Source organism: Ambystoma mexicanum, chromosome 1p (assembly GCF_040938575.1).
Source record: "Ambystoma mexicanum isolate Mex_15411 chromosome 1p, UKY_AmexF1_1, whole genome shotgun sequence".
NCBI classification, from domain to species: domain Eukaryota; kingdom Metazoa; phylum Chordata; class Amphibia; order Caudata; family Ambystomatidae; genus Ambystoma; species Ambystoma mexicanum.
Genome location: NC_090921.1, coordinates 1,216,400,798 through 1,216,418,119, shown reverse-complemented (window position 1 = coordinate 1,216,418,119; position 17,322 = coordinate 1,216,400,798). Strand labels below are relative to the sequence as shown.

The following is a 17,322-nucleotide window of genomic DNA, read 5'->3' as shown; positions in this document are numbered from 1 at the left end:
ACCACATCTCCCACATCAGACGGGAGGCCCATTGGCTTCCCATCAAAGCCTGCATTGAGTTCAAACCGCCGTCACCCATCGCTCTTTACATAACACTGCACCCTCCTATCTCACAAGCCGTATCACTAAGAAACACAACCTGCACAACCTCTGTTCATCCACCACTTCTGCCCAGATTTACCAGACAAAGAGCCGGCGGCTCCTGTTTCACCACCATCGCTCCCACACTCTGGAACGCCTAGCCTTTGCACATATAAGATTAACCTACCTACGCAATCTTCCGCAAGAAAGCAAAAACCTTTTTATTCAACAAATATCTATAATTGCATGCCTTAACTACCATGTAACTGCCACTTGATCTCTGATACAATGTACCCACTATCTTGCTATCATACCTGTAACTTTATGTTCTGCTAACTCTGTACTTTAGTGCTGTGATACCTCGGGTCTGGGTGTTACCAACAAATACAATAAATAAAATAAATAAAAAATACCAAGATAGAAAATTAACATTAGCTAAATCCAGATGGGTTTTACCAATTATTGCCACACCACAACCCTTTTGAAGTTCATTATTGTGCCACTTAATTTGAAATTCATTAAATAAAATAGGCTGTGGATGTAAACCATCATTTGGTCACAAAGAGTAAATCTAACCCGCTAGTGATGATAGTATAGTGGATGGCTACAGTATGTTTTACTGCAGATCGAGCATTGATTAGCCTGGATTTCAAAGAATGCTTGGAAGTAGAATGTTGCCTGGATGAAGTCCACTAATGTTTAAAGCTTGAATCTTGTTTAGTGCATGTAGTGTCAATGTGCCGTGCTTGGGAATATTGAGGGAGCGGAGCACATCTCCAGGATAATACAGGGCCATAAAATAGAAGAAAATAGCCAATGAGGGTGATACAAATGTAAGTATAAACATACAAACCTACCAAAGTTCATGAAATCAGAACTAAATCCTGCAATCGGCCTCTGCCAGCAAACACCGCACTACGCGCACGGCCCAGCACAGACTGGCTTGCCTCTGATGAGCCAGATGATATAAAATAGATCTATAAAAACAAACACTGTGGAATAACGTGAAGCAGTTTGTATGCAGCCAGACAACCTCTAGATAGCAAGATTAGGACAGTATGGGGACATTAAGTACCAGCACAGACTAGCTTGCCGATCACGCGCTGGCGCTCATGCACCAAATGACGAACAAAAGATGGGAAGAATTACAGCGCTGATGGGAAGTTTAGATCCCAATGTGGCAGCTTCTCAGGTGAATATAACAGCAATACAGAATAACGTGCAGCAGTGTGTGTGCAGCCAGACAACGTCTAGGGTGCTGCTCACCATCTCCTTCCAGGGTGTCCTCTGCAGTGGGGAAACAGTTCCTCCACGGGTGGCTGCTGTATCTCAACAATGTTGGAGATGAGTTTGCAAATCCGGACTTTAATGTTGTACAACCTCTTGGGCATGTCCTCACAGTCCCATGGGACGTGGTCTATGCCCACCACCTTGTCCCAGATTTATGCCCAAATGGCGTTCTTATGATGCTGGGACATCTGACTGTGTTGTGACCCATACAACTCATCTGCATGGGCCACCACCTGATCTGCAAATACACTGAGCTCCTCCTCTGTGGATTTTGCCTGTGTTTAGGGGCTTTTTAGGTAACTTGCCCTTCACTCGTGACATGATTTTCTTGTGTTATGGCACTTGCTTAGTGGTGATTTTAAGTGGGTGGAGTTTTTAAAGATGACGCCGCTGAACTTGCTGTTCGCGTAATGATGACTTCTCGTTAAGCAGAAACGGTAATTTTGCCTCATGGAATTACTGACATTTCTGTCCACAATGCTAATCTGCCAATAGAGAACTGATGCTCAGACTCAATACAGACCACGAGTATAATGCTTTTTGTGACTTGTAATATCTCCCCCACTTCGTTAACTTTAGCTCTTTGATGTCGGACACAATGATCAAGATATGTTTTTTTGGTTGTCACTGCCCCGTCCACATGATTGGGGTTCAAGTGAACATACATAATTCTATTGGAGTTGTTCTAATCACCCACTGATTTGCCATCCTGCCCTAAACATTGGGACACATCAACATGCGTTGTTCTTTTTAATTTTCCATACTCCATTAATTATCGGACCACATGGACATGGACTGGTGCATCCAGAAATTCCACCAGTCATTCCTCAGAATTTTAGAAACATTAAAGGGTTTTGTGCATTATAACTCAGCAATTCAAGGGACAAGCAAACCTTTCTTTTAGCATTCCTCATTTGTTTTTTCATTTTAATTTATACATCTGTGGACCATTGTTGCTGTTACAACTTTAATACATTTTCCTGTCCACATTGCATCTCCTAACCTAATTGTAGGTTCTTGTTTGGTTCAAATTGTCACTAGATGGCAGATCCAGTAACACATATTTCATGATAACCATGAATTTTTGTTTCAGCTTTTCACTTTCACTTTGTTATTATTAACAATCCTATTGCCATAATATCATTGGGTGTTTTAATTTAATCAATGTAGAAACCTCTATCTTTTTGGTCCATCCTTATTTCCATCAATCGTCTATACATCAAGTACGTCCACATAGTTCACCGGGTCAAATAATTTCAAAATGGCTGACTGGAGTACACCAATTTAGCCATGCTGTCCTCACTCGTTCGTTCTCCATTTACTTTTCGGTAACATCCCTACTGAGTGTGACACTGATCACAAGATCCACTCCAGCTACATACACTCAGATTCATTACATTGCGGATGTGAAATCGGATGCGCATGGTGGCTGTCATAAATCTATTTTTTCAAATAATGGTACGTTTAATCTCTCTAGGTTGGTCTGGATCTCTACCTGACTAATTCGATCTCCCATCAGTTTATACTTGTTTGTTGGTCTCTTCCTCATTATAGCAACTCATCATTCTACCTATTCAGGGTATCCAGTAATATGGTCACCGAAAAATGGCAGTTTTAGAAAAAAGAAATCGCAGCAAAAAGGCTGTGGTGTGACCCAGTAAAAGTGTTTGCATTATAACACAGAAGGGGAGCAAGGTTCCGGGGGTGTCCCCACTACCTTTGTGTGGTATAATGGGTCTGAGGGTTGTGGGATATCCCCCACATCCATTACATGGATTGCGGGGGCCCAACCACAGCCTTTTTGCTGAGTTTTCTTTAAAACGTCAATTTTTGCAGCAACTTTATTACATGGAACCCCTATTCAGGCAGGACAGGACTCGCTTTAAACTCGGATGGCCCTTCCCTGGTCCTTGCTTTGATACCCTTCTTTCTTTTTCATGTTATTATTATTAATATTTTTTTTACTTTTATTTTTGGTGGCAGACGCTTACAACAAATGCGCATGTTAAAGTGAACGGTGCAGCAATATATACATGAGCAATATTGCAGTAACCACAAAGGCAAAGGCACAACACATGGGGAATTAATAAAGCACAGTGTTCCATGGCGATCAGGTATTTCCCAATGGGGCTGGAGATGAGCCACTCTCAGATGTTCACACCTCTTTATTGTTGAGGTAGCTGTTGAATGCCGTCCATATGTTCTTGGGGCGGGAGTTAGCAGGGAGCATAGTGTTGTATTCTTCTTCACAATTACGAGACCATGTGAACAAGTTTAGCCACTTCTGAAACATCGGGGGAGAGGAGCTCTTCCAGCTTTGAAGTGTACATTTTTTGGCCACTATGCAGCTTATGTTGAGAAATGTAGCCATGTGTTAAACATTATTGGTTTTCCACACTCCAAACAATATCCCCAGTGGGTCAGGGTCAATTGCAGTGTCAATTACCTCAGCAAGTGTTTCTAGGATACTTCCCCAAAAATTCCCCAATTCCAGAACATATGCAAATGATCAGGTTTCTCCACCTTGCAGCGGGGACAGGAATGTGTGGCAGAGTGGGCAAACTTAGAAATCCTGAGAGGGGTATAGTAAAGCCTATTCAGTAGTTTGTATTGCATGGCTCGGTAGCAGAAGTTGAGAGACACTTTTTTTTTTGTATGCAGACACATTTTCCCCCACAGTTGGTCAGAGATCTCAAAACCCAGTTCTTCTACCCATTCGTTGCCTGCTATGGACACCTGGTTTGGGGCGCCCTCTAGTAGTATCTTATATAGAGAGGAAACAACACTGCGGGCACCGCCTGAGTTGGCAATATATGCTATCGCCGTGTCGGGGGGTTCATTAGGGAAAGTGGGCCATGTGGTGTGGAATACTGCCAGAGTCTATAGTATTGCAGGGTCTCTAGCGCGGAGCCACGGTGACCTGGCTTCCATGTTTGTGGGTCGATAAACCTGCCATCAGGGTAGAAGTCTGTCAGTGCCTGGTAGCCTAGTGTCCCCCAGTGTCGAGCGAGAGCAGTGTCATGTGTAGACTCCAGCCCCAGGAAGGCCCACACAGGGAGCCATTTATAGTATGGAGGGGATTCCGCTGTTGGGTATAGCAGTCGATTCCAGGCACGTATGGTGGTTCCAATTGGATCGATGGGGGAGTTGGGTGCGTAGTGTTGGTGCATAATGAGGGACATTATGTTAACACCAGTTGCTGCAAGGATCTCTAGCTTGACGTGCGGGTGGGCCGTGGAGCTGGAGTACCAGTGAGTGGCATACTTGGCCTGTGCCGCAGTCCAATAAGATCTTAGGTCTGGGGCAGTAAAGCTCCCCTTCTCATATGGGAGTCTCATATCGGCCCATTTCTTGTGGACCGCACCGGAGTGCCACAAAAACTGTGCACATGATTTATGTAGGCACGTAAAGTATTTCCCCCCGGACCATATGGGTATGTTAATGAAAATGTATAACAGTTTGGGAAGTAGAACCATCTTGATGAGAGAGAGTCTCCCGGCAAATGACAGTGGGAGAGGATGCCATCGCACCATTTTCGATTTGGCGATCTGTGCTGCTGCCAAATAGTTGTCTGTGAGCAAGGTGGTCCTATTCAACGACACCTGGACTCGCAGATATTTGATTCAGCCAGGAGGCCAGCGGAGGGGGTATTCAATGACAGGTCATTGAGTAGAGCTAGTAAGCGGAAGGACCTTAGATTTGGAATAATTAATTGTGAATCCCTAAAGGGTGCCTATGTGTGTGATGTCATGTAGAATGGGGTCAAGATGGGTGGCCGGGTCCCTAATGTATAGGAGTACATCATCTGCATACAGGGATATGATTTCCGGGGTGTCTTTTAGCCTTATCCCCTTATGGGAATGGCATGCTCTGGTGTAATCCACTATAGGCTCTATCGCTAGAACAAAAAGGATCAGGGAGAATGGGCATCCCTGTTGGGTGCCCCTGAAGAGTGTGAACAGAGTGGATGTCAGAGAGTTAACACAAACCCTAGCCACCGGGGAGGTGTATAATAGTTTGATGTAACCAAGCCTGTTGCGGCAAATGCCCATTGTCTTCAGCCACATATACTTCCGTGATACCATATAAAGCGCTTTCTGAGCGTCGAGTGTGACCGCAACAGCGCGCGCATCCTGGCTGGTCCGGGCCATCACATTGAATAGCTGCCTGATGCTATGAGAAATGGACCTCCCCGGTACAAAGTCTGCTTGATCTTTGTGGACCAGATGTGTCATGTTTGGGAAAAAACGGTTCGCTATCACCTTGGCGAAGATCTTGGTGTCTAGGTTCATGAGGGCGCGGGCCCTATATGATCCACATTCATCGCTGGGTTTGCCAGGCTTGAGCAACACCGTAATAACGGCTTCACGCAGGGATGGGGGGAGGGGTGGGACAGACATGCAGATCAATTCATCCCAGACTTCCATTAATTTGGGGGCTAGTATGGTTATGTGTTCCTGGTACAATTCGGCCATTAGCCCATCAGGACCTGGCGCTTTACCTTTAGGCAGGTCTGAGATGGCTCTGACAATCTCATCCAGGATGATTGGGGAGTCCAGCTGGTCTCTAGTCGAGGAGGAGACCCACGTTGTGGGTATTTGATCAAGGAAGTCTTGCATATGTTGTTCGGTATGTTCAGGGGGTTGGAAATATAGGGTAGTATAGAATTCAGTGAATATATCCAGTATCTGCTGGTCCAACCACTGTGTAATGCCTTGGTCATCCTTAATTGAGGTGATCTGGGTCTGACCCCATTACCCCCTCATTAGAGTAGCTAATGTTTTCCCGGGTCTATCCCCTTCCCCGTATTTCCAAAGAGCCTGTGGGTGGCTAAAATACTGGACCTCTCTGGTGGCGTGTGAGTTGAATGTCTGGAGTTCTTCGCTAATTAAAGCAAGTTTAGCAGGGTCAGCCGCTGATGTACATTCCTGTTCCAACTCGCGTTATTTGGTTTCCAAGCAACTAAGGGCGGCTCTTATTGTTTTTAACACTACTGCTACTCTATGGACATCCCCCTGATGTATGCTTTGAAGGCATCCCACCGGACGCTGAGAGAAGTGGCCTGGGGGAATTGTGCTAAAAAAAGGATTCAATATCAGCACAAATTTCAGACTTGAATACAATGTCCCTAAGGGCAGCGGATTTGAAGCGCCATGTGCTGAATGTCGGGATAGGTGTTCCCAGCTCCACAGAGAGGGTAATTGGGGCATGGTCAGATAATGTGCATGTTAGTATCTGTGCTCCCTCCACCCTGCCCAACACCACACTCGACACCAGGAATAGGTAAAATCTGGAGGAATCATGTTATTTTTTATCACGCTACTTCCATGTCTTCAACCAATTGCTCACACGTACTGATCCTAATCTTGTTCCTCTGCTTCTTTTCTCATTCACATGCCTTCTCTCCAAGGCTCGCAAGTGCTTTTTTTCATTCCTTTTTATTCTCCACGGATTCATTTCAGCCACACTACCGGTTTTGGTCCTTAACGCATATATTCCTCAACTAGACACCATTAATTGGGTTTGCAATATTGCGTGCAATTGTATTCATAACCGCTTTTTTCAATTAACTCCAGTTAGTTTTTCAATCTCAACCTACCGACCTCAGTCATTTTTTAGTATTCCTTTCCAGTATTGACACTAATTTATATGCATTAAAAGGGCAACAAGCAATGATATTTTTTTTTCAGTCTGTGATTTATGCTTTGGTAAGATGTCCAATTAGTTTATTTACCATCTACCATAGGGGGATACACAGCTGTTACTTAACTGACTTGGATCCCGCATAACTTGTGCACAATAATTTGCCAAATCACATTTACAGGTCATCCATTCAATTAAGAGGCATGATCAATGGGTTCAGTTTTACTCGGAAACATTTATGGTCCTCACTTGCCTCCTCTAGAGGTGTTCCCTCTTTTTTCATATACCTAAACTAAGAGGAACAATGTAGTTAATATTGTGGAACAGTCTGTTTTGTTTGTTGTCCATGACTAACATTGTTTTTATTTATTTTTATTTTTTCACTCCCTTATGTATTTTGATTGTTCATAATGCTCCCCCCCCCCCGGCCCCTGTTTCTTCCCCTTTTTTATTTTGGGTTTGTTTGTTTCTTATGTTATACCCCATGTGCAACATTGTCTTATTTATTTTGCAATTAATTTTGCTTGTTTTCTTCATGTGGTTCTTCCACCGGTTACTATGTTCATTCGTTACTAGTTTTGGGTGTAATTGTTTACCTAACTTTTTGACATGTCATCAGTCTTGAAAAAGACCCAGCTTGGGGTTGAAACACATTTTGGCTGCACAGTGCTTTTTCTGTCTTTTTTCGCTCACATGAAGAATCCTTTGTACACGTTGGATTACAAATTCTTTGGACTCCATTGGATTTGATTGACTTTCCATCCATGTGCAACCTTGTTATGGGTCTTCGTTTGGCGCTTTCAATTAACAGTCTTATTAAATACACATTTTATGTATTAAGATGTAGTTTTCATTCTTGTCTATGGCCAGCATAGCTTAAGTGAAGATCTTTATTGCCACCTTTTATTTAGACACTGAAAGCTTAATGTTTAGAGTCAAATTCTTGAGGAAAGATAACTGAAGTATTTAAATAAACACTTAATAATTTTCTTAATCCTGTAATAACTTCAATAAATAACCTTTGAATTCTGAATCTCAAACATGTAAAAAAAAGGCTCTACAAACCTAATCCGTATGCCAAATCAACTGCACATTTTTCATAATACTGACTTATAATCTTCAGTCTAGCATGTAGAAGTACACACTATAATGAGAATACACAGTGTTATCACTAAGAGCCCTCTGAATCCCTCTAGTTTTTAAATCAAATAGGTGTACCTGTGCTTACCTTTAAAAAATAGTAACGCTTAGTATGTCAATGTAAACTCCTGTTATTTGAGTTTAGAATTTGTCAAGACTTTCTAATATTCTAAGGTCATCCTTTTGTGGGAATTTTGTTTGTAGACTAGTCCAGATGTTAGAGAAATTAAGAAGTTCTTAAACATCTCCATGTAGAAATCAAACATCCATCAGTATATGGGATTTCTATTTCTGGATAGTTTGCATTTTTCATTATGAAATTTAAATGTTATCTTCTCAATTACCTTGCAAGAGCTTTGAACGTAAAGAGCATCTATATCCATGATGTTTATTTAGCATGGTTACCTGGTCTTCGATTGTAAAAGGTTGTATGCATGAATTTGCCCTGGCCACTTTCAAATGAAGTTTGGGAATAGTGATGTGGAACTAACCTATACATTTGTTATTGTGCTGATTAAATCAAAACAGTCAACACTCTCCCATGGCTGTAATGGTTTTTAAGGAACCTAACTTTGTGTATTTCCTTGAGATAATCTCAGAGTATATAATTGTTCCTTCAATGTTAAAATACAAGTGCATTTTGAGAGTGTTGCGTGTGATAATTAGACGCTGTGTGTTATACTCATTGCAAGCATAATGTTAGCTAACTTCCTGTTTATTATTGCTCCATTTTAAAATAAAGTGAAATAGAATTTGTATATGGATTTATTATTGTGGTTGTTGAATCAACTCACACACGCATCAGTAGTAACAAGATCTTTTAGGTCCGATATTCTTCCAATCAGTATTAGATTGTTAGTTTTGATAACAATTACATGGACATTTTCACTTTTTCTATTGAGTTATTTCAGGAACATTCTATATTCTGTCACCTTTCATTACTTTACCTCTAAGTGAGGAATTATTCCTGTAGTCAAATGAATGTGGTTCAGGATAAAGAGTAATAAGTAGTCGATCATGTAGATCTACCTTCCAATGCTATTCGTTTTTTTGCAGGAGCAACACTGACTTTTTATACTGAATTTATACATGCATCAGTGCTCCCCCCTTGATGAGCACCTGTATCTTAACATTGTGTGCAGTGTGTATGAGAGTTACTAAGGAAGAGTTAATTGTCTGTCATTTATTATAAAGCTGACAAGGTCTTGCTTTTCAGGAACACTGAGAATGAGCAGCCTGGTCCCATTTCAGATGTGGCATATGCCCAGGTCAAGAAAACACGCAGACCTCCAAAGGTAAGAAAGCTTAAATTGTGGGACTATATCATTTTTCATGTGCAGAAGAATTCCAAATAGAATTATAATCAATGAAATTTGGGAAATAAAGTCAGGAAGACCTCTAAGGTAAACTCTTGTCCTGCTAAGTGTAGGTACATGGAAAATTAATTCAAGACAGGAATTCACAGTGAGACCAGACATTGTATATTTCAAGAAATGTGTTGTGTCCATACCATCAATATCATAATTTAGAGTAAGTTACGGATAGTGTGTATGCCACAACTAGTGTAAGTAGTGGCGTTTGGTCAGAGGAGCCAATTCACATCATTCAGCCCTTCTCCCTATTTGGCCGTATCGCTCCTACCGCTACCCAGCCCAGCTCGTCTGTTATTCCAGCACCCTCCTTCTTTCCTCCCGGGTGCATTCTGTATGCAGAGTTCTTCATTGCTTCCCTGCTAGGTTTGCATTTTATAAATGCCATATACAAATAGATACAAAGACCATTGATCTGTTTGCAGCCTATGGCTTGTTGTCATAATTATTGATGACATGAGGTAAAGATATTCTAGTTTGGACGGTAGGAATCCATCACTCCGTAACTTAATTGTAAACCACTACTTGTGCCTATCGCCCAAGGTGAAAAGGGTGGTTATCAATTCCATCAAAACTACTGACACCCATGCTGAGCTACAATGAGCGCCTTGATTTCCTCTTCATACATGAAAGGGTAAAGTACAGACTATTTAAATTGACTTGCGAATATGCACTGTTAGACCAGTGAGATGTCACAAGAGATCCACTAGACTTGAATATATTTCCCCTGATGTTGGTGCTCTGGAACACTCACTTCCCCAGAGTCCTGCTAGGGTTTGGGCTTGAGATATTTAAAGCTTGTTGATTCATTGAGCGGAGACACTCATGAAAAACCACAGGGAGAACTTGTCTCACGTATATCATGGAGGTGTGTTTGCTCCCTAATTCAAGCTAAAAGTGGTGTTCTTGATAAGTAATTAACATGCTCTAGCATGGGTAAACATCTGGCTAACAACATTGCTGGTCTGTACTCATCGGAACTGAACTAGGCTGGGATATGGCAACCAACCAATATTTCAAAGAACAACAAAAAACATATACAAGCCTAGTATTTCCACTTTTAAGAACACAGACCAGTAGCATGGCAACAGACATAATTATATATAATTCTATGTGGAGCCCTTACAGTAGGGTTCACACTTTATTTGTATTTTTAAGGAAAACACATCTGCCTATTCCGGTATTTGTCCAGGTTAGAGGTCCATGCAACATATTGTTTTTGATGTTATACTTTTTCTTCAAGGCCTCTTATGTGCCAGGTAGAGAAAACACTTGTACTCTACCCATTGGAAGTATGGGTCTTCTCATGCTTCCCATGGGTAGTGTATAGCCACCTTAAATACACACTGTTTGCAGCTTGGCCATAGTAGATACTCTGGATGGTAAGCTAGAACCCAGGAAGACGGGAAACGGAAGACTTCGCACTGGACTGAAGGCCGTTAAAAGTAAAATCATCGGCTCAATTAGGCCCTGTACATTTTAATCTCTATCTGTGATCAAGACTAATAAGAATATTTAATGAGGGAAATGTTGAATGTTAAAACACCTATTACATGAGAAAACTGTTAAAAATCGAAATAAAAGGTGGACAAAATTAAGCTAATGTGCACTATAATAACGGTGTGTCAGTTTTAGTGGCAATAATTTACTTAAATGGGTCCTTGTCCACATTAACGGGACATTTGGAGGCACTACGTGGCATAACAAAGATCAGCTGCGGCACTAAAAGATGAACAAATGTACTGGGCAGGGAGCAAGATACAAAGAGTGCAATTATCACAAGGCTCACTCATCCGTTTAGAGTACAGACAAGTCAGTGGCAGCATTTGCTATGGCTGGGCATCACTGCCTCTGGGTGGTGCTGTTGGCAGGTTGGCAGGGCATTGTCAGCCATCACCAGAAATGACCCTGAATCGCTATTCTTTCTTTCCTTGCACACATATTTATTTAATAAAACATGGACTACCTTACCACAAAGCACCTGCAAGATATCTAGAAAACCCAGCAGCCTAATACAGAAACTTTCTTGAATTCTGAACTAAATGCATACTTGCTTCCCAGTGAATGGAAGGAGATGGATACATTTCAATGTCCTGCAACACTTAAAACATAACTGCAAATAATCTGATTTTGTTTGTACACAAAACCTCCTGGAGTTTCCCTGTACTTGAAAAAAAAGTATTTGCCAAGAATGTTCATTAATCTCAATGGTTACTGCTTGCATGCAGCCTAATCATACAGCTCCATCCTTCCCTTTCTCCATGCTAACACTGCTTATACGCTACCACACCCTAAAGATTCCTTTTCTTTTGCAATTCAATTCTCAATGTTATGCAGTTGTACCCATTTGGAATGTCTCTCTGCTTTGCTGACCATTCCGCGTTGCCGTTGACTGATCCCGGCTCCTGTCTTGCCCTTGCTCCAATTTCTGCAGTCATGAGGCAATATGTTTCTGATTGGTATTCCCAGAGGAGCCTCTTGTGGTCTTCAGCTTCACATAGGGCTGATGCAAGATGGCCACAGGAAATGATGACATTAGACATTGGTATGTGCCTATTCCCAACAAGAGGAACAGAAAATAATTGTTACTTGTTAAATTGCACTAGTAATCAACTAAAAATTAATGAGTTTACTACAACATGAATAAATCTGTTATGAATGCACATCTGAGACATTTGTAGAGGTGTATGTATATATCGAGATTATTCCTGCATGTTGCGAGTTTCTGATCTTAGACAACCTATCATTGCAGATAATGATGCACTTGATTAAACTGCAACAATTGCTTTTTGTAAACCAGTAACTCAATTATTTACAAGGTCATAGTTGCGACCCCGTTGTTATGGTTATTTTGGGCTTCCCATATGAAAAACACTTTTGTATGGCTTATACTTAGGCATCATTTGACAAATCTCCATGAAATGTAAAACAAAAAAAACAAATAGATGCAACTGAATTATTATGGGAAGGTTTTCTGTGCTTTTATTAAGGGGGTGAGGCAAAGTTATGGGGGGTCCATAGATTTTTGAGATCCTGATTGACTCACTTGAGAAAACATTTTCTGTCCACCTACAGTCTGAATCGCTGGACGGATTGTCACCAAACGTGTATGCAGAGCAGCAGCCTGGTCCTGAAAGAGTGATTTGCAAGTTTGGTGTTGGTCCATCCAGCATTTTGTTTTTTTAATATAGTACACAGCCAAACATAGTCCAATAAATGTTGTGGTATCTGGGTTCAAGTCACAGACTTACTGGAGGACAAAGATCTATGTGCTTACCAGGACCAACCCGCTGAAGTAGCTGACTGAGAGATTCATGAGGTTGGCTATATTTTCTGGTAGTGTTTGTGCCCTCCCCGTCTTCAACGTGCAAGAGAATAAAACGGACACTCCCCGGACGGGGAATAAGGCAAAGAGAGCAGGCTCCGAGAGTTCAAGGAAAGGTTTATCTAGATCTCTGAGAGCGTGCTGGCAAAATTAATGTTACACTACATTATATTGGCACAATGACATATCTAACATATGATGCTACGTTGGACCCGGATTGGTCAGCCTAGGTGGTGTCTTAGGTGTGGGCATCATCTCTTCCTCCTGGTTGGCTGCTTGGTTGGTGGGAGGATGGACGTCAGATATCTGTACGCCGAATGGGTGAAGGTCAGGTCGCCGTGAAGCAGGGTGGTCACTATCTAAGCTAATGAATGCATTCTAAAAAATGCATGCACTAAATAATGGTTGATCAAACGACTTTCAGTAGTTTATCATGTCACTATACAAATCACACAGGTGTCTATATCATCTATAACATTTGGGTTATACAGGTCACAGGTTTAAGTGTCTTGACCACTATAATACTCTCACTGAACTGTAGGGTTAGTCTCACAAGAATATCAGGTATGTGGCATTTGTTAGTATTAAGCACGATATACTGTAGCAGGGGTCTAATGTTGTTTGGGGGTCTGCTGGGTGGGCATCATGGCATGGTCAGTGCTCTGGCACATGAAAGGAATATCTTGCAGGGACACAAGGTCAGAATGGCAGTAAGTTTCCATCGGTAAGGGTGCAGGGGCAAGGACACGTTTGTGGAGATGTGCTTAGTTCATGCTGGTTCACATGCAGGACAGTGATCTCAGAGGAAGACTGATGTGATACATTTATTAGTTGTTGTGAATGCCTCCGGCTTCAGCGTGAAAATGGAGCCGCAGAGTTTTCCAGTCAGAGTGGGAACGAAGGTGGGGGCCATGTGCTCTGTGTGCCTGATCGCAGTGGGGAGAGGGAGAGAAACGTTTCGTACTATCGCAGTGAGGCCTGGTCACCAAGACGGAGTCGAAAGGGGGCACAAAAAATTGATGCCCTGTGTCCTGCTCAGTGGTCCCAGCTACACGGAAGTCAACGAAAATTAACTTTGCATAAGGGCAAGGGGTGAACCCACTGCTGGAGGCACTTGGTCCAAGCTTTGTACTGAGGAGTGAAGCAGAGAGGGGCCTACTGGCCCCTCGCTCCCACACAGTAGGTCCCAGTCTTCCGTAAAAATAAATCAATCTCAAGGTTATATTCCAGGCAGACATTGGCCACAGTTACAGTGAAAAATGTTCAGCGCAAAAAACTCTCGAATTCAGTGAAAAAACATCAATTTAAGTGATGTTGTGGTGCCGATTTAATGCAACAAAAACACTGAAACGTAGCAGGTCCTGGAAACTATGGCACCTAAATAAGGTTACCCCTCATTGCGCAGGTCATAGGCACACTGAGGAACTATGCAGCGTGACAGTTCTCCCCCCAGGCAGATGGTCTTTAAATGGGTATTACCCAGATCTGCAGAGGAGGGAAAACATAATGAGATCACCAGATTCCCTTAAGAAGAAAGTTACTATATTGCAGAAGCTATTCTTATCTCTCTCTCTGAGAGTCACACAGATCAGTGCAGTATTCCCCCTTCACTTGGAGGAATCAGCACTGGTCAGAAACAAATGTAGAAATATAGCTTCTCTCATTATGCCGACATGAAACTCCTTGACTAATCAAAAAAAAGGAGCATTGGAATACTGTGTCAGAGTGTGCTAGGAAGACTATTGCGAGAACGCTGATGACCGTCTCTTGTCTCCTTTTGTGCTTCCTGGTTATGATCTGGGAGAATAGTCTTTTAAAGGAACAATAATGCCTGCTGGCATGATTAGTGACTTTCTCTACTATCTCCTTTCAGTCTTCTTGGATTCCCTCTTCCTTTTCTTTAGGGATGGCCAGTAAAGCCCTTTGGACAGCAGGAGTATCTCAGGCATTAGAGGCTTTGGTAAGACCCTTTCAAAGTAATATGGAAATGTATGAATCATCTGGGGGAGGCATGATCATAACATCTATGAAAGTTATATATGTTTTATACATGACAATTGAGAATTCCATTGCAAGCATCTCAATCTTCGGGTGGACTTCTCTTAGAATGAAGATGACCTATTTGGAAAAAATCTGTCTTGTGATTTGAGCTTAACCTCTCAGAGAAAATTACAAATTTTTCTAGGGTAAAACAAAGGCCTTCACCAGAATGGTGCAGATGTGGTGGAATGAGAGGAATGCATCTTCTACACTTTTCCCCACATACAAGTCTCTCAGAATGAGGACCTAAGTTTCTGAAAATGATTTCAAAAGACCTCACAGATCATCCAAGTCAAGATAGATAGGTTATCAAATTTAACAGACAAAACATTCCCTCAAAGAAGAGGTGATGTTTTTTTTTGTCATTGTACAAAGTTTGGACCAAATATTCACAGGAACATACCAGTTTTTAATAATAGCTCGGTTTGGTTTACAATTCAATTCAAGACAAGCTTTCTTCGGATGTCATTAATCCATCCAAGCATAACAAAACAGTATCATAAAAGCTGTTGTGACATCATAGAAAACAGGTTCAAATATCATACGCATATCATATTGCAAAATTCATCAATATTTCCGTACCGACATGTTACATTAATAAATTCATCATAGTCTCTCTTCATTAGCAGGCACTTTTTAAAAATGCAACAAAAATAGAAAATTTCAGGGTTTTTGTTTCTGATCCCTTAAAATGGATCGCGTATACCTAATTAAGCTGTATTTTGTTGTGTGGATTTGAAACTCCGTTTCTCATTTCTCTCAAGTGGAACGTGTTGAGCGACTGAACACGTAAGCATTTCTGAGAGGAAAAGTTTGTATGCGTTGATATTGTGGTGGGCTACAGTAGAAAATTGCTACACCTGTACTGTTGAACCTGGCCCGGATAAGTGTCAGACCCAGTGACGACTTACACACTAGTGGGATCCCTTAGCTGCCCTTGCTGTACTGTAGCCTGCGTGTCTATTATTGATGTTAGGGTAACACGCTCTGAGGCTGCGAGTAGAAGTAGTTTCTAGTGCTGGCGTGCCTGCAAATGCTATTGGGTACTATTGGGTGCTCATAAGCCCCTTTACAGACGACCGAGGAAGCTGCCGGTGGCAAAATGAAAGTATCTAGAAGTGGAATCTCACAAACCATCTCGGATGCAGAACCTATTAATGTTCAGGAAGTTGTGCATATAGCACCTACATCCAAAATTGTCAGGGGAGTGAGACGTATTTTCTCCACCGCAAGTAATCAGTAGAGCTGCAACAGTTGTGAATAATAACAAAATGACAGCATACTTTCCAAAGGCTGCTACTGTACCTGTGGCTATGGCAAAAATTGGTGTGTGCTGCACATGACCTTCGAGCAGAGCTAAATGTCTCATTACAATGCTTAGGTTCTAAATTAATTGAAGCAGCACTTTCATGTTCGACTCGCTCCTTTCCGATAATAACTAAGAAGGCAAGTGAGCCTCTGCATGAAATCAAAGATTTGAAGCGTGGTCTACCTGTTTCATCTACCCACTCTTACTTGACTGGTCTGACTTCCACCAATGATTTTACTCTAGTATATCTGGTGGAGTCAGGGAGTGGTGCCCCCATACCAGCTGTATTGCCAGCTCCCGGGGTTATTATATTGGCTATGGTCCATAGTGCTGTCACGGGTGGCATGACAAATCATACAGAGACATATTTAGCTCCTGCCTTTGATATATCAGAAGTGGAATATACTGGTGATTTGTTGAATATCTCAAAAACTATAGATTTTTGTAGTGATGACCCTCAGCTCTTGTTTGATAAATGTCCATCCTTTGATGTTGCAAATATAGCTAGTCATGATGCCACAATAGTGGGTAAAGATAATATTAATGATAATAAGAATGCGGTGGCCCTCCCTGTGACAGCATCGTACGACAAAAATATGAACTCTTATGAGGTAACAGATGTTCTTCCATTAAGGCTACAAACACATGCCATTAGTACCACAGGCACCCTCACTACCATTAGTTTTAGGTGATGAGACCACTTCTAATATGGCTGTACCCCCTCCAGCTGATCTAACTATTGGGCTGGTGACCAATGGTAACTCGTCCCAGGATGTGGCAACTAAACAGCTCACCTAGTACTCTAACCATGATATCTGAGAAGACGATTCAAACTACACTACTTGATCACATGGCTACTCCGGCCCTCCCACATCCTATGAGGAATAGTGTATCTGATGCTCCTTGAACCAGTGAAAGTACAATAAAAGCTTTACAAGCGCAACCAGTTTCTGGTAAAGACTAGGTACCCACTTTAAGTAAGGCACACATACTTGATATACTGCAAGCTATGGCCGCTCTGCAAGTGATAACAATGGATGATATTAAAATTGTTGATCAAATGATAAAATATAACATACATCGGTCAGTATATCTAATATTTGGTTCTGGTCTGATACAACGCT

General features: G+C 41.8%; 1 protein-coding gene across 4 annotated transcripts in view; it reads left to right on the top strand.

Annotated features, from left to right (window-relative positions):
* LOC138452040 (B-cell receptor CD22-like) overlaps window positions 1-17,322 on the top strand; it is a 926,478-nt gene that overhangs the window by 885,181 nt on the left and 23,975 nt on the right. For all 4 annotated transcript variants that reach the window (XM_069604949.1, XM_069604947.1, XM_069604950.1 and 1 more), the window contains one exon: window positions 9,371-9,449. In XM_069604949.1, the coding sequence (XP_069461050.1) occupies window positions 9,371-9,449 (79 nt within the window). The remainder of the gene's footprint in view (window positions 1-9,370; window positions 9,450-17,322) is intronic.